This window comes from Oncorhynchus masou, chromosome 23, assembly GCF_036934945.1.
Source record: "Oncorhynchus masou masou isolate Uvic2021 chromosome 23, UVic_Omas_1.1, whole genome shotgun sequence".
Classification (NCBI taxonomy): domain Eukaryota; kingdom Metazoa; phylum Chordata; class Actinopteri; order Salmoniformes; family Salmonidae; genus Oncorhynchus; species Oncorhynchus masou.
In genome coordinates, this window is record NC_088234.1 from 20,772,700 (window position 1) to 20,800,685 (window position 27,986).

Below are 27,986 nucleotides of genomic sequence, written 5' to 3' on the forward strand. Positions count from 1 at the left end.
CACTGTTAGATATTGCTGCACTGTTAGATAGTACTGCACTGTTAGATAGTACTGCACTGTTAGATTGTAATGCACTGTTAGATAGTACTGCACTGTTAGATACTACTGCACTGTTAGATAGTACTGCACTGTTAGATAGTACTGCACTGTTAGATAGTAATGCACTGTTAGATAGTACTGCACTGTTAGATACTACTGCACTGTTAGATAGTACTGCACTGTTAGATAGTACTGCACTGTTAGATACACCTGCACTGTTAGATAGTACTGCACTGTTAGATAGTACTGCACTGTTAGATACTACTGCACTGTTAGATAGTACTACACTGTTAGATAGTACTGCACTGTTAGATGGTACTGCACTGTTAGATAGTACTGCACTGTTAGATACTACTGCACTGTTAGATAGTACTGCACTGTTAGATAGTACTGCACTGTTAGATGGTACTGCACTGTTAGATTGTACTGCACTGTTGGATACTACTGCACTGTTAGATACTACTGCACTGTTAGATACTACTGGACTGTTAGATAGTACTGCACTTTTAGATATTACTGCACTGTTAGATACTTCTGCACTGTTAGATACTACTGCACTGTTAGATAGTACTGCACTGTTAGATACTACGGCACTGTTAGATACTACCGCACTGTTAGACTGTACTGCACTGTTAGATAGTACTGCACTGTTAGATTCTACTGCACTGTTAGATACTACTGCACTGTTAGATAGTCCTGCACTGTTAGAAACCACTGCACTGTTTGATAGTACTGCACTGTTAGATAGTACTGCACTGTTAGATACTACTGCACTGTTAGATATGACTGCACTGTTAGATAGTACTGCACTGTTAGATAGCAATACACTGTTAGATAGTACTGCACTGTTGGATACTACTGCACTGTTAGATAGTAATGCACTGTTAGATACTACTGCACTGTTAGTTAGTACTGCACTGTAAGATATTACTGCACTGTTAGATACTACTGCACTGTTAGATAGTACTGCACTGTTAGATAGTACTGCACTGTTAGATAGTAATGCACTGTTGGATGGTACTGCACTGTTAGATACTACTGCACTGTTAGATAGTACTGCACTGTTAGATAGTACTGCACTGTTAGATACTACTGCACTGTTAGATATTACTGCACTGTTAGATACTACTGCACTGTTAGATAGTACTGCACTGTTAGATAGTAATGCACTGTTAGATAGTAATGCACTGTTAGATAGTACTGCACTGTTAGATAGTACTGCACTGTTAGATACTACTGCACTGTTAGATACTACTGCACTGTTAGATACTACTGCACTGTTAGATAGAACTGCACTGTTAGATAATACTGCACTGTTAGATAGTACTGCACTGTTAGATACTACTGCACTGTTAGATACTACTGCACTGTTGGATACTACTGCACTGTTAGATAGTACTGCACTGTTAGATAGTACTGCACTGTTAGATACTACTGCACTGTTAGATACTACTGCACTGTTAGATAGTACTGCACTGTTAGATAGTATTGCACTGTTAGATAGTACTGCACTGTTAGATACTACTGCACTGTTAGATACTACTGCACTGTTAGATACTACTGCACTGTTAGATTTTACTGCACTGTTAGATACTACTGCACTGTTGGATACTACTGCACTGTTAGATACTACTGCACTGTTAGATAGTAATGCACTGTTAGATAGTACTGCACTGTTAGATACTACAGCACTGTTAGATAGTACTGCACTGTTAGATAGTACTGCACTGTTAGATACTGCTGCACTGTTAGATAGTAATGCACTGTTAGATAGTACTGCACTGTTAGATACTACTGCACTGTTAGATACTACTGCACTGTTAGATAGTAATGCACTGTTAGATAGTACTGCACTGTTAGATACTACTGCACTGTTAGATAGTACTGCACTGTTAGATAGTAATGCACTGTTAGATAGTACTGCACTGTTAGATACTACTGCACTGTTAGATAGTAATGCACTGTTAGATACTACTGTACTGTTAGATACTACTGCACTGTTAGATAGTACTGCACTGTTAGATAGTACAGCACTGTTAGATACTACTGCACTGTTATATACTACTGCACTGTTAGATACTACTGCACTGTTCGATACTACTGCACAGTTAGATACTACTGCACTGTTAGATAGAACTGCACTGTTAGATACTACTGCACTGTTAGATAATACTGCACTGTTAGATACTACTGCACTGTTAGATACTACTGCACTGTTGGATACTACTGCACTGTTAGATAGTACTGCACTGTTAGATAGTACTGCACTGTTAGATACTACTGCACTGTTAGATAGTACTGCACTGTTAGATAGTACTGCACTGTTAGATACTACTGCACTGTTAGATACTACTGCACTGTTAGATAGTACTGCACTGTTAGATACTACTGCACAGTTCGATACTACTGCACTGTTAGATACTACTGCACTGTTAGATTTTACTGCACTGTTAGATACTACTGCACTGTTGGATACTACTGCACTGTTAGATACTACTGCACTGTTAGATACTACAGCACTCTTAGATAGTACTGCACTGTTAGATAGTACTGCACTGTTAGATACTGCTGCACTGTTAGATAGTAATGCACTGTTAGATAGTATTGCACTGTTAGATATTACTGCACTGTTAGATAGTACTGCACTGTTAGATACTACTGCACTGTTAGATACTACTGCACTGTTAGATACTACTGCACTGTTAGATTTTACTGCACTGTTAGATACTACTGCACTGTTGGATACTACTGCACTGTTAGATACTACTGCACTGTTAGATAGTAATGCACTGTTAGATAGTACTGCACTGTTAGATACTACAGCACTGTTAGATAGTACTGCACTGTTAGATAGTACTGCACTGTTAGATACTGCTGCACTGTTAGATAGTAATGCACTGTTAGATAGTACTGCACTGTTAGATACTACTGCACTGTTAGATACTACTGCACTGTTAGATAGTAATGCACTGTTAGATAGCACTGCACTGTTAGATACTACTGCACTGTTAGATAGTACTGCACTGTTAGATAGTAATGCACTGTTAGATACTACTGCACTGTTAGATAGTAATGCACTGTTAGATAGTACTGCACTGTTAGATACTACTACACTGTTAGATAGTACTGCACTGTTAGATAGTACAGCACTGTTAGATACTACTGCACTGTTATATACTACTGCACTGTTAGATAGTCCTGCACTGTTAGATAGTACTGCACTGTTAGATACTACTGCACTGTTCGATACTACTGCACAGTTAGATACTACTGCACAGTTAGATAGAACTGCACTGTTAGATACTACTGCACTGTTAGATAATACTGCACTGTTAGATACTACTGCACTGTTAGATACTACTGCACTGTTGGATACTACTGCACTGTTAGATAGTACTGCACTGTTAGATAGTACTGCACTGTTAGATACTACTGCACTGTTAGATAGTACTGCACTGTTAGATAGTATTGCACTGTTAGATACTACTGCACTGTTAGATACTACTGCACTGTTAGATACTACTGCACTGTTAGATACTACTGCACTGTTAGATTTTACTGCACTGCTAGATACTACTGCACTGTTGGATACTACTGCACTGTTAGATACTACTGCACTGTTAGATACTACAGCACTCTTAGATAGTACTGCACTGTTAGATAGTACTGCACTGTTAGATACTGCTGCACTGTTAGATAGTAATGCACTGTTAGATAGTACTGCACTGTTAGATACTACTGCACTGTTAGATACTACTGCACTGTAAGATAGTAATGCACTGTTAGATAGTACTGCACTGTTAGATACTACTGCACTGTTAGATAGTAATGCACTGTTAGATACTACTGCACTGTTAGATACTACTGCACTGTTAGATACTACTGCACTGTTAGATAGTACTGCACTGTTAGATAGTATTGCACTGTTAGATAGTACTGCACTGTTAGATAGTACTGCACTGTTAGATACTACTGCACTGTTAGATACTACTGCACTGTTAGATTTTACTGCACTGTTAGATAGTACTGCACTGTTAGATAGTACTGCACTGTTAGATTGTACTGCACTGTTAGATAGTACTGCACTGTTAGATAGTACTGCACTGTTGGAGCTAGGAACACACGCATTTCACTACACCCATAATAACATCTGCGAAATATGTGTATGTGACTAATAAAATTTGATTTTATTAGAGAGGTTAGCTTGGGCGCCAGTTCCTGCTCTCTTGCTAGCTCTTTATGGAAGTGCTCTGCCATGTTTGGGAGTTGGCAAGAGCACAAACAAATCTGGGACTAGGCTATAGTAGTTTCTCCATTCTGGATGTAAACTAACCATGCTTGTATTGGCAGATTGACTCCATTGTAGGCCTCATTAATTTCCTTCAGAACATCTGTTATTATCTTCCCATGATTAAACTCTACATCCTCTTCTACCAAGCTATACTAATGGCTCATTCTAACACATAGGTTGTGTCTGAAATGGCACCCTATTCACTATTGAGCCCATAAGACTCTGGTGAAACATGCATTATATAGGATGCATCCCTAGAGTGATTCATAGAGGTAGAAATAAAAAATGAAGGGATATTTTTGGAGGGTGAAAGAATGGTGCTGAACCTCTCACCACCTGCAGTTTGTCATTTTGACAGAGGGGGGCAGCAGACTGCAGTGTGTACTCACCTACTGTCATCAGCTCCACCACAATCAGAAGTATGGGAGTATGTGATGGCATTACGGTCACTTTCACTTTGCTTTTCAGCTATTTCAAAAGACCTGAGTACATTCATAAGACATCACAGAGTTGTTCTTTATTCCTTTTATCCTGTGGAGAATCTAAATAAACAACATGTATGTTTTGTTTCCACGATGACCGTGGTTAAAGATGCTTGCAGTAAAGATACTGTAAGTTAATGTATTATTTAGGAATGACTTATAGCTTTAGTTCACTCTTCAACTATTTTTATAGGATTTTGTAGTTTTTTATTTTATTGTGAAATCTTCCACCTACTGTTAAGAATTTCAAAAAAGTTGAAAGTGAACTGGTACTAAACAGCATCCTCAAGCTGTTACCTAACCTTGTCTTTGCATTGAATGCTCCCCCTTCTCCTCCTCATCTCTAACCCCACCCCTTGATTACTTTCAAGTGCACGGCTACCTAGCAACCCCTGGACTACACTATGTGCTTTGTAACCCTTGGAGCAGCAGCAGGTGAATGAATGGAGTTGTAAACAGGCTATTGATGTATCCTTACACCATTCTAAGGGATATTGTGTTTGTCTCAAGAATTGTTCCTATGACAACTTCCATACAGGTGGCCTATAATTGGCCTCAAGTTCAGTTTACAATCCTATCCAATTATATTTCCTGTACATTCATTGGCGGTCATGTCTTCTCATTGAAGGGTCTCATTTGACAGAGAGGTATTGTGATCTCATTGTGAAAACCTGGTCAAATGAAGGTAAAATACAAAATAAACCAATTGAGGTATAAGAGTATTATGACATTTGAATGTAACAGTATAACTTTAGACCGTCCCCTCGCCCATACCCGGGCACGAACCAGGGACCCTCTGCACACATCAACAACAGTCACCCACGAAGCGTCGTTACCCATCGCTCCACAAAAGCAGAGCAAGGGGAACCACTACTTCAAGGTCTCAGAGCAAGTGACATCACCGATTGAAACGCTATTTAGAGAGCACCACCGCTAACTAGCTAGCCGTTTCACATCCATTACATGAACATACTGCATACAGGACATTAATCACTGCTTTTCAGTGTCTCCAACACCCGAGGATGGTTGGGGGCCTGCAGGATAAAAGCAAAGAGGTGTAAGCCTTGCCCTTCTTAAGGGCTGATTTAGCTCATTTTGCTCTCCCATTGAGCATTGTGCAACAGCAAAAAAAAGAAAAAAAAGACAAATGTGTGTTTACCAGGAGGGAAACAGTGGTAAAAAGAGAACGGGAAGGAGAGAGGGAGAGAACAGTTTATTTTGTGTGTCATGGTGACTCAGGGGACTCTGGCCCCTAGTTCCAATATGGGCCAATAGGACGGTAGATAAATCACATATTGTAACTAGGAGAAACAGCACTAGTGATCAGGAAAGAGAGAGCTATAGGGGTTCCATGAAGAGAAGTTACTTACTATCTCTTCCTCCAAGTCCAGCTATAGGACTAGAGGACATTCCTTAAATTACAAGGACCTTCATCCCAGCAACAATGGGCCCTTTGTTGACGTCCTGAGCCCAGCATCGAGGCCCCGGGCTTAGCTAGGAAGCGGATGAACACTTGCCTAGTTTATACGTGACACTAATATGTGTCCTTCGACCTGATCTTGTCCACATTCTGGTTGTGCCCACATTTTCATAAGTATGTCTACAAATGGTATTAAAATGTGTCTCATGTCTGTCCACAGTGGAAGTTGGTGTCAGTATACTGTGATTGCTGGTGTGAGGGATTGAGATGGTTGGTGTACAGTCGAGCTTACATAAATGGTTCTCTACCACGCCAGTCAGATATTTACGAGGCTAACAGTCTACTGTGAGAAGAGAAAGGGAGAGTGAGTTATGGCCCATGGCTGATCTGTAGCCTACCTTACTGTACAGAAGTAGGTCAGTGTCACTGCAGCAGTTAGGGTCCAACACACATGTGACCGCACACACACAACTCCAGGTTGTAGTCAGTACAAATAACATTATTCCCCCAAGGATTTTATTCTAGATTGTTAATGAGATATTCTGTTGAGGTGTATCCTGTTTTTCTAATTACAAAACTTCACAAACAAGTTTAACCTACTGACTTGCTAAACTGTGGACCTGCACAATGCAATCTGACTATTGAATATTTTGCGAGATTGTTACACTGATATTATTATTGCATATTACACTGATATGTGACACATATAAATGCCAAAATAACATGCAAAAACAGGAAAGCTCCCCAAAAATATGGGGCTCTGCCCCACCTGCCCTGCAGGAAGGGTCTTCTCTGAAGGAAAGGCATCCCTCACTGGAAAACAAGTTCTAAGAAAAAGTTATTTATTGTCATTTGGACAGTTGTTGAAGGTAAAATATGAACCTGATGTATCTTTAGACAGTTCCAGGAGAAAATGTACAAACAGTTTAATCTTTTTAAAAATGTGGAGGTGATTTTTTTCAAGGGATAAGGCCTGGGAACACCTTTCAGCTAAGCAACGCTGGCATTCTGAAGCTGAACAAATAGTTACCGTCAGCCCGGTAGGAACTGTACAGTTGTTTTACAGTACCCACTTGCTCGAGAAACAATTGTAGCTTCCCTGGAATGAAGAAGTAGCATGGCCAATGGGCGTGACATAACGGTAAGGGCCCTGGGAGGAGGGGATGCGAGAAGAGACCTCTCACGCATCACCGGGCACGGTGACTGGACACACACACCCCCTTGCGGGCCCTCATGCAGAATTTAAATCCCCCTTCCCGCAAGCTCAGCACTACTATTCAAGGTGCGGCTCAAGCTATAACAGGTGGAAAGGAGATCAAGAACCACAACAAGATTGTGTTTACTGACGCTATCCTGACGCGTTTAATGAAGATAGGTAGATCTACCTTGCAAATATAGACTGCATTAAGATAACCATTGTGTGCCTTTGGACACGCACAAAAGGATTCATCGTTTTTTCATCAACAGAAACGTATTTATTTAGACATTTAAAAAAATATCGACAAAATAATTGTATTTTTAAAGATGGCAAACTCGGGAATTCAACTTTTAGGATTCGCCCTGTCACTCGTCGGTGTCATTGCACTTATCGTGGGGACCATTCTTCCACAGTGGAAGATGTCTGCGTACGTAGGAGACAACATCATAACGGCGGTTGCCATGTACCAAGGGCTATGGATGTCTTGCGCTTTTCAGAGCACAGGGCAGCTCCAATGTAAAATCTACGACTCGATCCTGCAGCTAGACGGTGAGTATAAAAAAACAAAATATTTATTCGACCGTTATATTTCTATGACAGTATGCGCGTCCTGTGCGCACCTCACGCACTGTGAATTACGCATGCATATAACCCGATAGGCCATCTCATTATCAAAGGAGGAATGTCATGAGTATGGTGACTTGTTTCGGGAAAGTCTCATGTTGTACCAGTAAATGGAATTGATTGACGGGAGATACAGGTGAGCAGACATCTGATCAGACACGTGAGACGGTCAGCTGAGGTCCCCACCCATTTTCCTATGGAGCAGTTCTTGTTCAATGGAGCACATTGGTGTCATTGATAAAGGTGTCACCTCGGGACTCTTCGTCATTTAATTGCCCCTCTCGTGGTTATCATTTAGCAGCACCTTTTGTATTATTATACAGTGGGATACTGTTAACTCCTTTCCAGGTGCCACACTCACTGACACTTCAATCACTCTGGATTTTACTCTTGAAAAATCAATTACAAACGTATCTGACATTTACTCTTATCAGAACCCCATTGAACACCTGGAGTTCTCAATCCTGTTACTGTTCCCGGCAACCTCTCCCCAACCTCTCCCCAACCTCTCCCCAACCTCTCCCCAACCTCTCCCCAACCTCTCCCCACCCTCTCCCCAACCTCTCCCCAACCTCTCCCCACCCTCTCCCCAACCTCTCCCCACCCTCTCCCCAACCTCTCCCCACCCTCTCCCCAACCTCTCCCCACCCTCTCCCCACCCTCTCCCCAACCTCTCCCCACCCTCTCCCCAACCTCTCCCCACCCTCTCCCCACCCTCTCCCCAACCTCTCCCCAACCTCTCCCCACCCTCTCCCCACCCTCTCCCCAACCTCTCCCCACCCTCTCCCCACCCTCTCCCCAACCTCTCCCCACCCTCTCCCCAACCTCTCCCCACCCTCTCCCCACCCTCTCCCCAACCTCTCCCCAACCTCTCCCCAACCTCTCCCCACCCTCTCCCCAACCTCTCCCCACCCTCTCCCCAACCTCTCCCCACCCTCTCCCCACCCTCTCCCCAACCTCTCCCCACCCTCTCCCCACCCTCTCCCCAACCTCTCCCCAACCTCTCCCCACCCTCTCCCCAACCTCTCCCCACCCTCTCCCCAACCTCTCCCCAACCTCTCCCCACCCTCTCCCCAACCTCTCCCCAACCTCTCCCCACCCTCTCCCCAACCTCTCCCCAACCTCTCCCCACCCTCTCCCCACCCTCTCCCCAACCTCTCCCCACCCTCTCCCCACCCTCTCCCCAACCTCTCCCCACCCTCTCCCCAACCTCTCCCCACCCCTCTCCCCAACCTCTCCCCACCCTCTCCCCACCCTCTCCCTAACCTCTCCCCAACCTCTCCCTAACCTCTCCCCAACCTCTCCCCAACCTCTCCCCAACCTCTCCCCAACCTCTCCCCACCCTCTCCCCCAACCTCTCCCCACCCTCTCCCCACCCTCTCCCCAACCTCTCCCCACCCTCTCCCCAACCTCTCCCCACCCTCTCCCCACCCTCTCCCCACCCTCTCCCCAACCTCTCCCCACCCTCTCCCCCAACCTCTCCCCAACCTCTCCCCAACCTCTCCCCACCCTCTCCCCACCCTCTCCCCAACCTCTCCCCACCCCTCTCCCCAACCTCTCCCCACCCTCTCCCCAACCTCTCCCCACCCTCTCCCAAACCTCTCCCCACCCTCTCCCCAACCTCTCCCCACCCTCTCCCCAACCTCTCCCCACCCTCTCCCCAACCTCTCCCCACCCTCTCCCCAACCTCTCCCCACCCTCTCCCCAAAGTCTCCCCAACCTCTCCCCACCCTCTCCCCAACCTCTCCCCACCCTCTCCCCAACTTCTCCCCACCCTCTCCCCAACCTCTCCCCACCCTCTCCCCACCCTCTCCCCACCCTCTCCCCAACCTCTCCCCACCCTCTCACCAACCTCTCCCCACCCTCTCCCCAACCTCTCCCCACCCTCTCCCCAACCTCTCCCCACCCTCTCCCCACCCTCTCCCCAACCTCTCCCCACCCTCTCCCCAACTTCTCCCCACCCTCTCCCCACCCTCTCCCCAACCTCTCCCCAACCTCTCCCCAACCTCTCCCCAACCTCTCCCCCACCCTCTCCCCAACCTCTCCCCAACCTCTCCCCACCCTCTCCCCAACCTATCCCCACCCTCTCCCAAACCTCTCCCCACCCTCTCCCCAACCTCTCCCCACCTCCCATCTCATTTCCCCCTCCCCTCTCTGCTGTCTATTCTCAAACGGCTGCACCGGTCCACCCCCAAGGTGGTAAGGCCCCGACTGGCATGCCCCCTGCCCATTCATCACCCACTATACCCTGGCATAGAAAGGTGGCACAAGGAGGGTGCTGACTGGGGCTCCAGATGCCAGAGATGTCCTGGTCCTAACTAACTAACTAACTAACTAACTAACTAACTAACTAACTAACTGTGAACAACCAAAAGAGTTGCCATTGCAACAGCAACACAGTAATCTGTGCAGGAATTTTACGCCCTTCCCCTCCCTCTTCCTCCCACCTCGGTTTGCCCCAGACCCTTAGGGCACCATAATGACGAGAACCTGGGTATATAACTCCCCATCTACTCTTCTTGGTTTCGCATGTCATACTGGTTGGTGAGAGGGATTTCATTGAACAGAGATGCCTGTTCAGATTTAGAATACTTAGAGTTCCAGTTTTTACTGGCTGTAACTGCTGACAGTGAGCAGGTTTGGGGGTTCTAAGAATGGTACACAATTCCCTCATTGTGTTTACAATATAGCAGAGGAGGAATTTTTCTTCCTTCCTTCCACTCTTCTCCTCCATCCACCCATCCCTCCATCCACGCATCCCTCCATCCACCCATCCCTCCCTTTCTCCCTTTCTCTGTTTCTCAGGCCTGGAGTTTTCTTTTGTGAACTCAAGAATGGCCTGGACTGGCACAGACTGGTTTGGGGTGGCCTCTGCTTCTCCCTCTCTGTCAGTTTTATGAGATGTGGTGACAGATTAGGGGGTCCTGACAGTAGCTTTCAAGAAATAGACCTCTGAACCTTTCACCTAATACTACCTGTCAGGGCAAGGAGATTGAGGTTGTAACCTCATATAAATATCTTGGAATTTTAATTGATGACGGCTTCTCTTTTAAATTGCATATTCAACAACTTACAAAAAAATTGAGGCTGAAGTTGGGATTTTATTTTAGGAATAAGGCCTGTTTTTCTTTTGAAGCCAGAAGGTGTCATGTCTTGTTATGTCTGTTCCTGTCCTTTCTCTTCACTCTCTCTCTCTGCTGGTCTTTTTAGGTTACCTTCTCTGTCTCTCATTCTTCAGCTGTTCTACATCTCCTCTAACTAGCTCATTCACTCTTTCACACCTGTTCTCTCTTCCCCCTCTGATTAGGTCTCTATTTCTTTCTCTGTTCCTGCTACTTTCAGTGTCTGATTCTTGTTTGTGTTTTTTGATGCCAGAAGCAAGCTGTCGTCTCGTTTGCTTCCACCTTGTCCTGTCCTGTCGGAGTCTGCCTGGCAGGTGCCACCTGCACTATACTAACGTTCTTTTTGTTCCGCTGACAACGTTGGAAGAGGATTTATGCCATTCCTGTTTTTTCATTAAAGAACTCTGTTTTCTGTTAAAACCGCTTTTGGGTCTTCACTCAAGTTCATAACAGAAGAATCAGACCAAGAATGGACCCAGCGGCTCCGGACCCTTTTCACTCCGCCGTCGAGATCCAGGGAGCGATGCTAGGCAGACACGAGGAGGAATTGTCTGCTGCTCGACATGCCGTTGAGACCCTGGCCGTCCAAGTCTCCGACCTCACAAGACAGGTTCACCAACTCCACCTCGATCCACCGCCCACTTCCAGGGTTTCCGAGTCTCCGGAGCCCAGGATCAACAACCCGCCGTGTTACTCTGGGGAGCCCACTGAGTGCCGCTCATTCCTCACTCAGTGTGATGTGGTGTTCTCTCTCCAGCCCAACACTTACTCCAGGAGCGCAGCCCGCATCGCCTACGTCATTTCTCTCCTTACCGGACGGGCGCGTGAGTGGGGCACGGCAGTCTGGGAGGCGAGGGCTGAGTGTATTAACCAGTATCAAGACTTTAAGGAGGAGATGATACGGGTTTTTGACCGTTCTGTTTTTGGGGAGGAGGCTTCCAGGGCCCTGTCTTCCCTATGTCAGGGGAATCGATCCATAACGGATTATTCTATTGAGTTTCGCACTCTCGCTGCCTCAAGTGACTGGAACGAGCCGGCTTTGCTCGCTCGTTTTCTGGAGGGTCTCCTCGTCGAGGTTAAGGACGAGATCCTCTCCCGGGAGGTTCCTTCCAGTCTGGACTCCTTAATAGCTCTCGCTATTCGCATAGAGCGACGGTTTGATCTTCGTCGCCGAGCTCGAGGAAAGGAGCTCGCGTTCTCCGCTGCTCCCCTCTCCACATCACTGCCACCTGCCGCATCACTGCCACCCTCCTCCGCCGGCTCGGATGCTGAGCCTATGCAGCTGGGGGGTATCCGCATCTCGGCCAAGGAGAAGGAACGGAGAATCACCAATCGCCTCTGTCTCTACTGCGGCTCCGCTGGTCATTTTGTCACCTCATGTCCAGTAAAAGCCAGAGCTCATCAGTAAGAGGAGGGCTACTGGTGAGCGCAACTACTCAGGCCTCTCCTTCTGGATCACGCACTACTTTTCCGGTCCATCTCCGCTGGCCCGGTTCATCTGCTTCCTGCAGTGCCTTGATAGACTCTGGGGCGGAGGGCTGTTTTATGGACGAGACCTGGGCTCGGGAACATGACATTCCTCTCAGACAGTTAGGGGAGCCCACGGCCTTGTTCGCTTTAGATGGTAGTTCTCTCCCCAAGATTCAGCGTGAGACGCTGCCTTTAACCCTCACTGTCTCTGGTAATCATAGCGAAACCATTTCTTTTTTAATTTTTCGTTCACCTTTTACACCTGTTGTTTTGGGTCATCCCTGGCTAGTGCGCCATAACCCTTCTATTAATTGGTCTAGTAATACTATCCTATCCTGGAATGTTTCTTGTCATGTAACCTGTTTAATGTCTGCTATCCCTCCTGTTTCCTCTGTCTCTACTTCACAGGAGGAGCCTGGCGATTTGACAGGGGTGCCGGAGGAGTATCACGATCTGCGCACGGTGTTCAGTCGTTCCAAGGCCACTTCTCTCCCTCCACACCGGTCGTATGACTGTAGTATTGATCTCCTTCCGGGAACTACTCCCCCGGAGTAGATTATACTCTCTGTCGGCTCCCGAACGTAAGGCTCTCGAGGATTATTTGTCGGTTTCGCTCAACGCCGGTACCATTGTCTCCTCCTCCTCTCCCGCCGGAGCGGGGTTTTTTTTGTTCAGAAGAAGGACGGGTCCCTGCGCCCATGCGTGGATTATCGAGGGCTGAATGACATAACTGTTAAGAATCGTTATCCGCTTCCTCTTATGTCTTCAGCCTTCGAGATCCTGCAGGGAGCCAGGTTTTTCACCAAATTGGACCTTCGTAACGCCTACCATCTCGTGCGCATCAGGGAGGGGGACGAGTGGAAGACGGCGTTTAACACTCCGTTAGGGCACTTTGAATACCGGGTTCTTCCTTTCGGCCTCGTTAACGCTCCAGCTGTCTTTCAGGCACTAGTTAACGACGTCCTGAGAGACATGCTGAACATTTTTGTTTTCGTTTACATGGATGATATCCTGATTTTTTCTCCGTCTCTCTCGATTCATGTTCAGCACGTGCGACGCGTCCTCCAGCGCCTTTTGGAGAACTGTCTTTATGTGAAGGCTGAGAAGTGCATTTTTCATGCCGCCTCTGTCCCTTTTCTCGGTTCCGTTATTTCCGCTGAGGGCATTAAGATGGATCCCGCTAAGGTCCAGGCTGTCATTGATTGGCCCGTTCCTAAGTCACGCGTCGAGCTGCAGCGCTTTCTGGGCTTCGCTAATTTCTATCGTCGTTTCATCCGTAATTTCGGTCAGGTGGCAGCTCCCCTCACAGCCCTTACTTCTGTTAAGACGTGCTTTAAGTGGTCCGTTTCCGCCCAGGGAGCTTTTGATCTTCTTAAGAATCGTTTTACATCCGCTCCTATTCTTGTTACACCTGACATCTCTAGCCAGTTTGTTGTTGAGGTTGACGCGTCAGAGGTGGGCGTGGGAGCCATTCTTTCTCAGCGCTCTCTCTCTGACGGCAAGGTCCATCCTTGCGCGTTTTTCTCTCATCGCTTATCACCGTCAGAACGTAACTATGATGTTGGTAATCGCGAACTGCTCGCCATCCGCTTAGCCCTAGGCGAATGGCGACAGTGGTTGGAGGGGGCGACCGTTCCTTTTGTCGTTTGGACTGACCATAGGAACCTTGAGTACATCCGTTCAGCCAAACGACTTAATGCGCGTCAGGCTCGTTGGGCTCTGTTTTTCGCTCGTTTCGAGTTTGTTATTTCTTATCGTCCGGGCTCAAAAACACCAAGCCTGATGCTTTATCTCGTCTCTTCAGTTCTTCTGAGGTCTCCACCGACCCCGAGGGGATTCTCCCTGACGGGCGTGTTGTCGGGTTGACTGTCTGGGGAATTGAGAGGCAGGTAAAGCAAGCACTCGCTCACACTCCGTCGCCGCGAGCTTGTCCTAGGAACCTTCTGTTCGTTCCCGTTCCTACTCGTCCGGCCGTTCTTCAGTGGGCCCACTCTGCCAAGTTAGCCGGCCACCCCGGCGTTCGGGTGTACGCTTCGCTTCCATTCGCCAGCGTTTCTGGTGGCCCACTCGGGAACGTGACGCGCGTCGATTTGTCGCCGCTTGTTCGGTCTGCGCGCAGACTAAATCTGGGAACTCTCCTCCTGCCGGCCGTCTCAGACCGCTTCCCATTCCCTCTCGACCGTGGTCTCACATCGCTTTAGATTTTATCACCGGACTGCCTTCATCAGCGGGGAAGACAGTTATTCTTACGGTTGTCGATAGATTCTCTAAGGCGGCTCATTTCATTCCTCTCGATAAGCTCCCTTCTGCTAAGGAGACGGCTCAGATCATTATCGAGAATGTTTTCCGAATTCATGGCCTTCCGTCTGACGTCGTTTCCGACAGAGGCCCGCAGTTCACGTCTCAATTTTGGAGGGAGTTTTGCCGTTTGATTGGGGCTTCCGTCAGTCTCTCGTCCGGCTTTCATCCCCAGTCTAACGGTCAAGCCGAACGGGCCAATCAGACTGTTGGTCGCATTTTACGCAGTCTTTCTTTTCGTAACCCTGCGTCTTGGTCAGAACAGCTCCCCTGGGCAGAGTACGCCCACAACTCGCTTCCCTCGTCTGCTACCGGTCTATCCCCTTTTCAGTGTAGCCTCGGGTACCAGCCTCCGCTGTTCTCATCTCAGCTCGCCGAGTCCTGCGTCCCCTCCGCTCAGGCTTTTGTCCAGCGTTGCGAGCGCACCTGGAAGGGGGTCAGGTCGGCACTTTGCCGTAATAGGGCGCAGACTGTGAGGGCCGCTAATAAGCGTAGGACCAAGAGTCCTAGATATTGTTGCGGTCAGAGAGTATGGCTCTCCACTCAGAACCTTCCCCTTAAGACAGCTTCTCGCAAGTTGGCCCCGCGGTTCATTGGTCCGTTCCGTATTTCCCAGGTCATTAATCCTGTCGCAGTGCGACTTCTTCTCCCGCGCTATCTTCGTCGCGTTCACCCGGTCTTCCATGTCTCCTGTGTTAAGCCCGTTCTTCGCGCCCCCGCTCGTCCCTCCCCCCATCCTTGTCGAGGGCGCACCCATCTACAGGGTTCGTAAGATTTTGGACATGCGCCCTCGGGGCCGTGGTCATCAGTACCTAGTGGATTGGGAGGGGTACGGTCCTGAGGAGAGGAGTTGGGTTCCCTCTCGGGACGTGCTGGACCGTTCGCTGATCGATGATTTCCTCCGTTGCCGCCAGGTTTCCTCCTCGAGTGCGCCAGGAGGCGCTCGGTGAGTGGGGGGTACTGTCATGTCTTGTTATGTCTGTTCCTGTCCTTTCTCTTCACTCTCTCTCTCTGCTGGTCTTTTTAGGTTACCTTCTCTGTCTCTCATTCTTCAGCTGTTCTACATCTCCTCTAACTAGCTCATTCACTCTTTCACACCTGTTCTCTCTTCCCCCTCTGATTAGGTCTCTATTTCTTTCTCTGTTCCTGCTACTTTCAGTGTCTGATTCTTGTTTGTGTTTTTTGATGCCAGAAGCAAGCTGTCGTCTCGTTTGCTTCCACCTTGTCCTGTCCTGTCGGAGTCTGCCTGGCAGGTGCCACCTGCACTATACTAACGTTCTTTTTGTTCCGCTGACAACGTTGGAAGAGGATTTATGCCATTCCTGTTTTTTCATTAAAGAACTCTGTTTTCTGTTAAAACCGCTTTTGGGTCTTCACTCAAGTTCATAACAGAAGGAGGCTGGTATCAGCTATATTTATGCCTTTACTAAAGTATGGGGAGATTTTATATATGAATGCTTCCGCTCAGTGTTTGAGATCAATTGACACTCTTTACCATGGCGCTTTGAGATTTATTTTAAACTGCAAAACCCTTACGCACCACTGCACTTTGTATACCAGGGTTGGCTGGCCTTCTCTAGTCACTCCTAGGCTCAGTCACTGGTATACTTTTATTTACAAAGCCATTTGGGGTTTACTACCTTTTTATTTGTGCATTTTTATTGTTCAGAAATGTGGTAGGTACTCTCTTCGTTCGCTGGACTTTATCCTGCTAACTGTTCCAAATGTCCCAACTGAATTTGGTAAAAGGGCTTTTATGTACTCTGCGCCATCGTCTTGGAACGCCTTACAAAATACTTTTAAACTGGAAGAACTTGTCCCCATTGGTGTTTTTAAATCACTGATGAAGGATTTTGAGGCTGATTCCCTGACCTGTCAATGTTTTTAATTAGCTGTTTTATACTCTTGTGAATTCAATGGTTTTTACTAGATTACTTGTAGTTTTTCATGTTGTCTGTCTGTAATTTTTTTGTAATGACTTGGTGCTGCCTATCTTGGCCAGGGCGCTCTTGTAAAAGAGATTTTAATCTCAATGAGCCCTTCCTGGTTAAATAAAGGTTAAAACATTTTTTGTTTAAATGTAAGACCTTTAGTCAAATTAAAATGAAATTGTATTTGTCACATGCTGCCAAATACAACAGGTGTAGATCTTACAGTGAAATGCTTACTTAAAGACGTTAACCAACAATGCAGTTTTAAGAAAATACCCACCCCAAAAATGAAATAATAATAAGAGAGAAGAAAAACAAATAATTAAAGAGCAGCAGTAAATAACAATAGCGGGGTTATATATAGGGGGTACCGGTTCAGAGTCAATGTGTCAATGTGCGGGGACACATTGTGGAGGTAGTTGAGGTAATTATGTACATGCAGGTAGGGTTACTAAAGTGGCTATGCATAGATGATAACAGAGAGAAGCAGTAGCGTGTGGGGGGGGGGGGTGAAAATAGTCTGGGTAGCCATTTGATTAGCTATTCAGGAGTCTTTTGGCTTGGGGGTAGAAGCTGTGTAGAAGCCTCTTGGAGCTAGACTTGGTGCTCCGGTACCGCTTTCCGAGCGGTAGCAGAGAGAACAATCTATGACTTGGGTGTCTGGAGTTTTTGACAATTTTTAGGGTCCTTCCTCTGACATCGCCTGGTTCAGAGGTCCTGGATGGCAGAAAGATGGGCCCCGGTGATGTACTTGGCCGTACACACTACCCTCTGTAGTGCCTTGTGGTCGGAGGCCGAGCAGTTGCCATACAAGGAAGTGATGCAACCCGTCAGGATGCTCTCGATGGTGCTTTTGAGGATCTGAGGACCCAAGTCTCCTGAGGGAGAAAAGGTTTTGTCTTGCCCTCTTCACGACTGTCTTGGTGTGCTTGGACCATGTTAGTTTGTTGGTGATGTGGACGCCAAGCTTTCAACCTGCTCCACTACAGCCCCGTCAATGAGAATGGTGGCGTGCTCGGTCCTCCTTTTCCTGTAGTCCACAATCATCTCCTTTGTCTTGATCAAGTTGGGGGAGAGGTTGTTGTCCTTGCACCAGACGGTCAGGTCTCACCTCCTCCCTATATGCTGTCTCATCGTTGTCGGTGATCAGGCTGTTGTGTCATCAGCAAACGTAATGATGGTGTTGGAGTTGTGGCTGGCGTGCAGTCATGAGTTAACAGGGATACAGGAGGGGACTGAGCATGCACCCCGAGGGGCCCCCGTGTTGAGGATCAGCGTGGCTGATGTGTTTTTACATACCCTTACTACCTAGGGGCGGCCCGTCAGGAAGTCCAGGATCCAGTTGCAGAGGGAGGTGTTTAGTCCCATGGTCTTTAGTTTAGTGATGAGCTTTGAGGGCACTATGGTGTTGAAGGCTGAGCTGTAGTCAATGAATAGCATTCTCATGTAGGTGTTCCTTTTGTCCAGGTGTGAAAGGGCAGTGTGGAGTGCAATAGAGATTTCATCATCTGTGGATTTGTTGGTGAGCTATGCAATTTGGATTGGGTCTAGTGTTTCTGGGATAATGGTGTTGATGGGAGCCATGACCAGCCTTTCAAAGCATTTCATGGTTACAGATGTGAGTGATATGGGTTGGTAGTCATGTAAGCAGGTTACCTTAGTGTTCTTGGGCACAGGGACGATGGTGGTGTGCTTGAAACATGTTAGTATATCAGACTCAGAAAGGGAGCGGATGAAAATGTCAGTGAAGACACTTGCCAGTTGGTCAGCACATGCTCGGGGGAACACGTCCTGGTAATTCGCCTGGCCAGAGGCCTTGTGAAAGTCGACCTCTGATACACTCATGCATCTTTCAGTGTTACTTGCCTCAAAGCGATTATAGATAAATAAAGTTATTTAGCTCGTCTGGCAGGCTCGTGTCACTGGGCAGCTATCGGCTGTGCTTCCCTTTGTACAAGCCCTGCCACATCCATCGAGCATCGGAGCCGGTATAGTACGATCCGATCTTAGTCCTGTATTGAAGCTTTGCCTGTTTGATGGTTTGTCAGAGGACATAGCGGGATTTCATATAAGCTTCCCGGGTTAGAGTCCCGCTCCTTGAAAGCGGTGGCTGTACCCTTTAGCTCAGTGCGAATGTTGCCTGTAATCGATGGCTTCTGGTTGGGGTATGTACATACAGTCACTGTGGTTATGACGTCCTCGATGCACTTATTGATAAAGCCAGTGACTGATGGGGTGTACTCCTCAATGCCATCGGAAGAATCCCGGAACATATTCCAGTATGTGCTATCAAAACAGTCCTGTAGTTTAGCATCTGCTTGTGCTTGTATGCAGGAATCAGGAGGATAGAGTTACAGTTAGATTTGGATGGAGGGCGAGGGAGAGCTCTGTACAAATGGAGGGCGAGGGAGAGCTCTGTACAAATGGAGGGTGAGGGAGAGCTCTGTACAAATGGAGGGTGAGGGAGAGCTCTGTACAAATGGAGGGTGAGGGAGAGCTCTGTACAAATGGAGGGTGAGGGAGAGCTCTGTACAAATGGAGGGTGAGGGAGAGCTCTGTACAAATGGAGGGCGAGGGAGAGCTCTGTACAAATGGAGGGCGAGGGAGAGCTCTGTACTGTGTGCAGTAAAGGTGGTCTAGAATTTTTTTAAGTTTCCCTGCATTAAAGTTACCGGACACTAGGAGAGCCGCCTCTAGAAGAGTGTTTTCCTGTTTGCTAATGGTGGAATACTGTTCATTGAGTGCGGTTTTAGTGCCAACCTTGCTTTGTGGTGGTATATAGACAGCTACAAAAAAATACAGATCTACAGCTTAACATGAGATGCTCTACCTCAGGCGAGCAAAACTTTGACACTTCCTTAGATATCGTGCACCAGCTGTTGTTTACATAAATGCCTAGGCACCCACCCCGTGTCTTACCAGAGGCTGCTGTTCTGTTTTGCCAATAGAGTGTGTAACCCGCCAGTCTTATGTTCTTAATGTCGTCGTTCAGCCAAGACTCGGTGAAACATAAGATATTACAGTTTTTAATGTCCTGTTGGTAGGCTACACGTGCTTTCAGTTCGCCCCATTTATTTTCTAGCGATTGAATGTTAGCTAGCAGAACGGAACGCAAGGGCTGATCCTCGCAAGGCACACTGATCTTTTGCTTCGAAATCTCTGTTTCCTTCTCCAGCGAATCACGGGGATCGGTGCCTGATCGGGTGTCTGCAGTATATCCTCGTGTCCGACTCATTGAAGAAGAACTCCTTGTCCAATTTGAGGTAAATATAATTCCAGTTCTGATGTCCAGAAGCTCTTTTTTCGGTCATAAGTGTAACGGCGTTCTTCGTTTGTCGCAAGAAAGTCGGACCGAAATGCAGCGTGTTGGTTACTCATGTCTTTAATGAAACAAATGACGATACATGAAATAACTTATAAATACAAAAAAACAACAAACGGAACGTGAAAAACCTATACAGCCTGTCTGGTGAACACTAACACAGAGACAGGAACAATCACCCACGAAATACAAAGTGAAACCCTGGCTACCTAAATACGGTTCCCAATCAGAGACAACGAGAATCACCTGACTCTGATTGAGAACCGCCTCAGGCAGCCAAGCCTATACAACACCCCTACTCAGCCGCAATCCCAAATACTACAAAAACTCCACTATGAAATACACCAACATAAACCCATGTCACACCCTGGCCTGACCAACTAATAAACAAAAACACAAAATACTAAGACCAAGGCGTGACAATAAGAGACGGTAGCAGCAACATTATGTACAAAACGAACAATACGAACAATGCAAAAAAAGAAAATAGCATTATTTAGTTCAGAGCCGATAATACGGCAGCCCTACCCTCTGGCACCATCAGAAACTGGTCAACATTCACAAGGCTGTAGGGCCAGACAGATTACCAGGACGTGTTCTCCGAGCATGCGCTGACCAACTGGCATGTGTCTTCACTGACATTTTCAACCTCTGTAATACCAACATGTTTCAAGCAGACCGCCATAGTCCCTGTGCCCAAGAACACTAAGGTAACCTGCCTAAAAGACTACCGACCCATAGCACTCAAGTCTGTAGCCATGAAGTGCTTTGAAAGGCTGGTCATGGCTCACATCAACAGTATTATCCCAGAAACCTTAGACCCACTCCAATTTGCATACCGCCCCAACAGATCCACAGATTATGCAATCTCTGTTGCACTCCACACTGCCCTTTCACATCTGGACAAAAGGAGTGCCTACGTGAGAATGCTGTTCATTGACTACAGTGCAATGATCAACACCATAGTGCCCTCAAAGCTCGTCACTAAGCTAAGGACCCTGGGACTAAACACCTCCCCCTCCAACTGCTCTTAAACGCTAGTAAAACCAAATGCATGCTTTTCAACCGATCGCTGTCTGCACCCGCATGCCCAACTAGCATCACCACACTGGATGGTTCCAACCTTGAATATGTGGACACCTATAAGTACCTAAGTGTCTGGCTAGACTGCAAACTCTCCTTCCAGACCCATATCAAACATCTCCAATCGAAAATCAAATCAAAAGTCGGCTTTCAATTCCGCAACAAAGCCTCCTTCACTCACGCTGCCAAGCTTACCCTAGTAAAACTGACTATCCTACCGATCCTCGACTTTGGCGATGTCATCTACAAAATTGCTTCCAACACTCTTCTCAGCAAACTGGATGCAGTTTATCACAGTGCCATCCGTTTTGTCACTAAAGCACCTTATACTACCCACCACTGCGACTTGTATGCTCTAGTCGGCTGGCCCTCGCTACATATTCGTCGCAAGACCCACTGGCTCCAGGTCATCTACAAGGCCATGCTAGGTAAAGCTCCGCCTTATCTCAGTTCACTGGTCACGATGGCAACACCCATCCGTAGCACACGCTCCAGCAGGTGTATCTCACTGATCATCCCTAAAGCCAACACCTCATTCGGCCGCCTTTCGTTCCAGTACTCTGCTGCCTGTGACTGGAACGAATTGCAAGAATCGCTGAAGTTGGAGACTTTTGTCTCCCTCACCAACTTCAAACATCAGCTATCTGAGCAGCTAACCGATCGCTGAAGCTGTACATAATCTATTGGTAAATAGCCCACCCATTTTCACCTACCTCATCCCCACAGTTTTTATTTATTTACTTTTCTGCTCTTTTGCACACCAATATCTCTACCTGTACATGATCATCTGATCATTTATCACTCCAGTGTTAATCTGCAATATTGTAATTATTCGCCTACCTCCTCATGCCTTTTGCACACATTGTATATAGACTCCCCTTTTTTTCTACTGTTATTGACTTGTTAATTGTTTACTCCATGTGTAACTGTGTTGTCTGTTCACACTGCTATGCTTTATCTTGGCCAGGTTGCAGTTGCAAATGAGAACTTGTTCTCAACTAGCCTACCTGGTTAAATAAAGGTGAAAAATAAAAATAAAAAACTGGATCCTGGACTTCCTGACGGGCCGCCCCCAGGTGGTTTGGTTAGATAACAACACATCTGTCATGCTGATCCTCAAAACGAGGGCCCCTCAGGGTGCGTGCTCAGTCCCCTCCTGTACTCCCTGTTCACTCATGACTGCACGGCCAGGCACGACTCCAACACCATCATTAAATTTTACGATGACACAACAGTGGTAGGCCTGATCACCGACAACGATGAGTCAGCCTATAGGGAGACGGTCAGAGAACTGATCGTGTGGTGGATCAAGACAAATGAGATGATTGTGGACTACAGGAAAAGGAGGACCGAGAACGCCCCCATTCTCATCGACGGGGCTGTAGCGGAGCAGGTTGAGAACTTCAAGTTCCTTGGCATCAACATCACCAACAAACTAACATGGTCCAAGCACACCAAGACAGTCGTGAAGATGGCAAAACTCAAGTCTAGGTACAATAGGCTTCTAAACAGCTTCTACCTCCAAGCCACAAGACTCCTGAACATCTAATCAAATGGCTACCCAAACTATTTGCATTGCCCTCTTCTACGCTGTTGCTACTCTCTGTTATTATCTATGCATGGTCACGTTAATAACTCTACCTACATCTATATATTACCTCAATTACCTCGACACTGGTGCCCCCGCACCTTTACTCTGAACCGGTACCTCCTGTATGTAGTTCCGCTATTGTTATTTTACTGCTGCTCTTTAATTGTTTGATATTTTTATCTCCTACTTTTTTTGGGGGGGGGGGGTATTTTCTTAAAACTGCATTTATTTATTTAGTTTAATCTAACCTTTATTTCACTAGGCAAGTCAGTTAAGAACAAATTCTTATTTACAATGACGGCCTAGCAAAAGGCAAAAGGCCTCCTGTGGGGAAGTGGGCTGGGATTAAAAATACAAAATAAATCAAATATAAATATAGGACAAAACACACATCACGACAAGAGAGACAACACAACACTACATAAAGAGAGACATGAGACAACATAATAGCAAGGCAGCAACACATGACAACACAGCATGGTAGTAACACAACATAACAACAACATGGTAGCAACACAACATGGTAGCAGCCCAAAACATGGTACAAACATAGTTGGTTAAGAGCTTGTAAGTAAGCATTTCACAGTAAGGTCTCCACCTGCTGTATTTGGCGCATGTGACAAATTAAATTTGATTTGGAAGAGAGAGAGAGATGGAGAGAGAGAGGGGGGTAGAGAGGGGTCGAGAGACTTGCTGATCTTTTATTTTAATTTTACATTCTGCAATATATCCCACAAGTCTATAAATTAAAGCTATCTATAGCTGTGCCACACCTCTCTCTCCCTCACTATCTTGCTACTCCTTTCCCTCCTCTCCCTTTCCTGCTCTCTCTCCTCTCCCTGGTGTGTGTATGTGTGTGCGTGTGTTTCTCAGGCACTCTCCAGGCCACACGTGCCCTGATGATTGTTGGCATCATCGTATCCATCGCTGGGCTGGGCGTGGCCATCATGGGCATGAAGTGTACCACTTGCGGAGGAAACAACAAAGTGTGGAAGTCTCGCACCGCCATGACTGGAGGCGTCATTCTACTGGTTGGAGGTGTGTGAGTGAGTGAGTGAGTGAGTGAGTGAGTGAGTGAGTGAGTGAGTGAGTGAGTGAGTGAGTGAGTGAGTGAGTGAGTGAGTGAGTGAGTGAGAGTGAGTGAGAGTGAGTGAGAGTGTGTGAGAGTGAGTGAGAGTGTGTGAGAGTGTGTGAGAGTGTGTGAGAGTGTGTGAGTGTGTGAGAGAGAGAGAGAGAGAGAGAGAGAGAGAGAGAGAGAGAGAGAGAGAGAGAGAGAGAGAGCTAGCTATGTTAGAGCTATAGAGAGCAATCAGAATAATCACCACAAACATTATATGTTCTTAGGGTCCAGAGTTTTCCTTACATGCTCAAATGACTTGGTCGTGAAAATCTCAGGGCCCTACTTTTTTTAAACATTCTTTCTAAGCTGGTCTGAGATCTGTGCTTTCTGTATTATGTCACTTCGTCATTCTGGTCCCTAACAGGGGCATGGCTGTATAGAGAGATCAAGAGAATCATCACAGGCATATACTGTAGTTTTCTTTATGTGTAGGCACTTCTTATTTAACATTACATGAAAAGATCTGTGTTAGAGGTCACTTGGTCATTCTGGTCCAGCGTCTGAGATCTTAGAGAGTACTGTATGTAGGAGGTTTGACCCTCTATCTGGCCACCAGCTGCTCTCCCACTCATCTAAGCCTGACGAAGACCTTCGATTTGAAACGTTGCGCAATATAAGTCACACTCATATACTCTGGTTCCCCTGGAGGTCACATAGGGAGAGAATTTTTACTGACTCTGTGGCTATTACTCTGACACTATTCCCTATTTAGGGCCTATAGGGATCTGGTCAAAAGTAGTGCACAATATAGGGAATAGTGTGCCATTTGGGATGCTGGTTGTTACTGTTATATAAGAGGTAATTATTAACTCTCATCAGACAATGGCAGTAAAATCTAATGGTTAAGGCCTGTTATTCACAAAGGGTCTCAGAATAGAAGTGCTGATCTAGGATCCGTTCATTAATTTAGATTATAATTAATGGACAGGGGGGACTAGATTTTTGCTCATTTGAAGACTCATAGGTCAATGGCAGTAAACAGCTAATGACTGGAACTCAATAGCTAGCCTCCCATTGACTTCTTGAGTGTATGGCTCCCCTCTCTCAAATACCTCTTTATGATGTCTCGATGTACTGATCTGTCTGTATCTGTTTGATCTTCTCCTTCAGCTCTGTGTGCATTAGTGGCCTGCTCGTGGTTCGCTCATAATCTCATCTGGGCCTTCTATAACCCGTATTCTCCTGTCAACACCAAGTAAGTATCCCTACAAAACTCCTGAGTGTATTGGCCTTTCCCTTCTATTGAGTGGTCTTATTTTAAAAAGGTCCAATATGCAGAAATCGCGCCGCCATTTCCTGGCTTCTGAAATTCTAATAGTTCACCAAATATCAGTTTGTGACAAAACAAACAACCCCTAGTGTAGTGCAGGGGTAGGTAGCCATGGTCCTCGTAGAATGCTGCATCCACTTCATGTTTTTTATTTAACTGACCTGGACCAGGTGTGTTGAATTTAGGCAATCACTGAACTAATCAATTTACTCAATTGGGCAGGTGGGGTGCCTAGTTGGGACAAAGGGTTGCCTAACCCTGGGTTAGAGAATCATTGTATCATCTGAACCACTATGAAATATATTTTCAATAACCAAAAATATTGTATTTTCAGATGTTTGAATCTGGTGTACGAAAACTAAAGTAAAAGACACAAAAACGAGAACCATAGAAATAGAGCACATAGAAGAGAGCTATCACTTCTTAGCCATGTGCACACCACATGGCTTTCCAGGAGAATAATGTAAGAACACTGTTCGAGAACAACGTCTCACTCTTCTCTCCATCTCCCCAATAACAGGTTTGAGTTTGGGGCAGCCATCTTCATCGCCTGGGGGGGTTCTTTCCTGGAACTGCTGGGGGGAGCCATGCTGGCATCTTCCTGCCCCAGGAGTAAAAAGCCGGTGCCCAAATATCCTGTCATGGGTGGCGTGAGTGCTCTCTCACCATCCAGCAGCACCAAGGAGTATGTGTGAGCTAAATCATGCTGCCAGGTTATAATGAGATTCACAGAAATTGTTGTGAGGTTTACAGATATGCCCACACCCCACCCCACCCCAGCAGGACCGTTGTGATGTCTCTCACCCGCTCCCAAAATTCCACAATTGTTTATGAGTGGGCCTCACAAATACACTATAATTGGTTATTGGATCCCCCTTATATTATGTTTTAGGGTGCATGTTCTCGTATTACACAAACACACACACACTTCTCTTATTACAGCCAAGATGCAGCATCATGGCAAACACTGACCTCCATGTACTGTAAGAAACACTGTCTACTTAAATTAACATTCCCATTGTAATTGAAGGTAGTCAATTTAACTTGTTGTGGTGCTGAGGTCCTGCTCTTGGCATACTCATGGGACAGCTATGTATGTAAAATAGGAAACAGGACTAGCGCACCACCAATACTTTTACAATGGAGTTTTTTGTAGACATGACCATCTCCAATTGTGTTCAATGTTCAATCCAAGTGGAACCACACACTAGTTGTGAGTGACTGTGTACGCTATGGTGAATCACCAGGCAACTCACTGTTGCACTCCAAAAAGGGGGGGGGGGGCTTTTCATACAGGCCTGCAATGTACTCTGTCCCATTATAAAATCTCTCAGAACAGTGATTCTCAACAGGTGCATTATTACAAGAAGTGTTACGTAATATACAGTGCATTCGGGAAGTATTCAGAACACTTCCCTTTATCCACATGTTGTTGCATTACAGCCTTTATCTAAAATGTGTCAAATAAAATACAATTCTCATCAATCTACATGCAATGTCCCATAACGGCAAAGCAAAAATAGGTTTAGAAGTTATTGCAAATGTATTAAAAAAAAGAAGAAAATAAATAAATACCTTATTTACATTTACATTTACATTTAAGTCATTTAGCAGACGCTCTTATCCAGAGCGACTTACAAATTCAGACACTGCTATGAGCTCAGGTGCATCCTGTTTCCATTGACCATCCTTGAGATGTTTCTACAACTTGATTGGAGTCCACCTGTGGTAAATTCAATTGATTGGACATGATTTGGAAAGACACACACCTGTCTTTATAACGGTCCCACAGTTGACAGTGCATGTCAGAGCAAAAACCAAGCCATGGCGTCGAAGGGATTGTCAGTAGAGCTCCGAGACAGGATTGTGTCGAGGCACAGATCTGGGGAAGGGTACCAAAAAATGTCTGCAGCATTGAAGGTCCTCAAGAAAACAGTGACCTCCACGATTCTTAAATGGAAGAAGTTTGGCACCAGCAAAACTCTTCCTAGAGCTGGCCACCCGCCCAAACTGAGCAATCGTGGAGGTGACCAAGAACCTGATGGTCACTATGACAGAGCTCCAGAGTTCCTCCGTGGAGATGGGAGAACCTTCCAGAAGGTCAACCATCTCTGCAGCACTCCACCAATCAGGCCAGACAGAAGCCCCTCCTCAGTAAAAGGCACATGACAGCCCACTTGGAGTTTACCAAAAGGTACCTAATAGACTTTCAGATCATGAGAAACAAAATTCTCTGGTTTGATGAAACCAAGATTGAACTCTTTGGCCTGAATGCCAAGCGTTACGTCTGGAGGAAACCTGGCACCATCCCTACGGTGAAGCATGGTGGTGGCAGTATCATTCTGTGGGGATGTTTTTCAGCGGCAGGGATTAAGAGATTTGTCAGGATTGAGGGAAAGATGAACCTGCCCCAGAGTGCTCAGGACCTCAGGCTGGGGCGAAGGTTCACCTTCCAACAGGACAACCCTAAGCACACAGCCAAGACATTGCAGGAGTGGCTTCGGGACAAGTCTCTGAATGTCCTTGAGTGGCAAAGTCAGAGCCCGTACTTGAACCCGATCGAACATCTCTGGAGAGACCTGGAAATAGCTGTGCAGCGATGCTCCCCATCCAACCTGACAGAGCTTGAGTGTATCTGTAGAGAGGAATGGGAGAGATTCTCCAATACAGGTGTGCCAAGTTTGTAGCTTCATACCCAAGAAGACTCGAGACTGAAGTAGATGCC

General features: G+C 46.4%; 1 protein-coding gene across 1 annotated transcript; it reads left to right on the forward strand.

The window, feature by feature from the left end:
* The first annotated feature begins 7,688 nt into the window (after positions 1 to 7,688).
* LOC135509939 (claudin-7-A-like) lies at positions 7,689 to 26,160 on the forward strand. The gene is made up of 4 exons (XM_064930761.1): positions 7,689 to 7,979; positions 23,745 to 23,909; positions 25,102 to 25,186; positions 25,782 to 26,160. Exons 1-4 carry the CDS (start codon positions 7,757 to 7,759, stop codon positions 25,954 to 25,956), a joined length of 648 nt encoding a protein of 215 aa, XP_064786833.1. The 5' UTR covers positions 7,689 to 7,756; the 3' UTR covers positions 25,957 to 26,160.
* The last annotated feature ends 1,826 nt before the right edge of the window (positions 26,161 to 27,986 follow it).

Bases quoted from the DNA above. Each gene is read 5' to 3' on its own strand.
- LOC135509939 (XM_064930761.1), top strand. From the start codon at position 7,757: ATGGCAAACTCGGGAATTCAACTTTTAGGATTCGCCCTGTCACTCGTC. The intron at 7,980-23,744 runs GTGAGTATAAAA...TGTGTTTCTCAG, and splicing joins CTCGATCCTGCAGCTAGACG to GCACTCTCCAGGCCACACGT. The intron at 23,910-25,101 runs GTGTGTGAGTGA...CTTCTCCTTCAG, and splicing joins CGTCATTCTACTGGTTGGAG to CTCTGTGTGCATTAGTGGCC.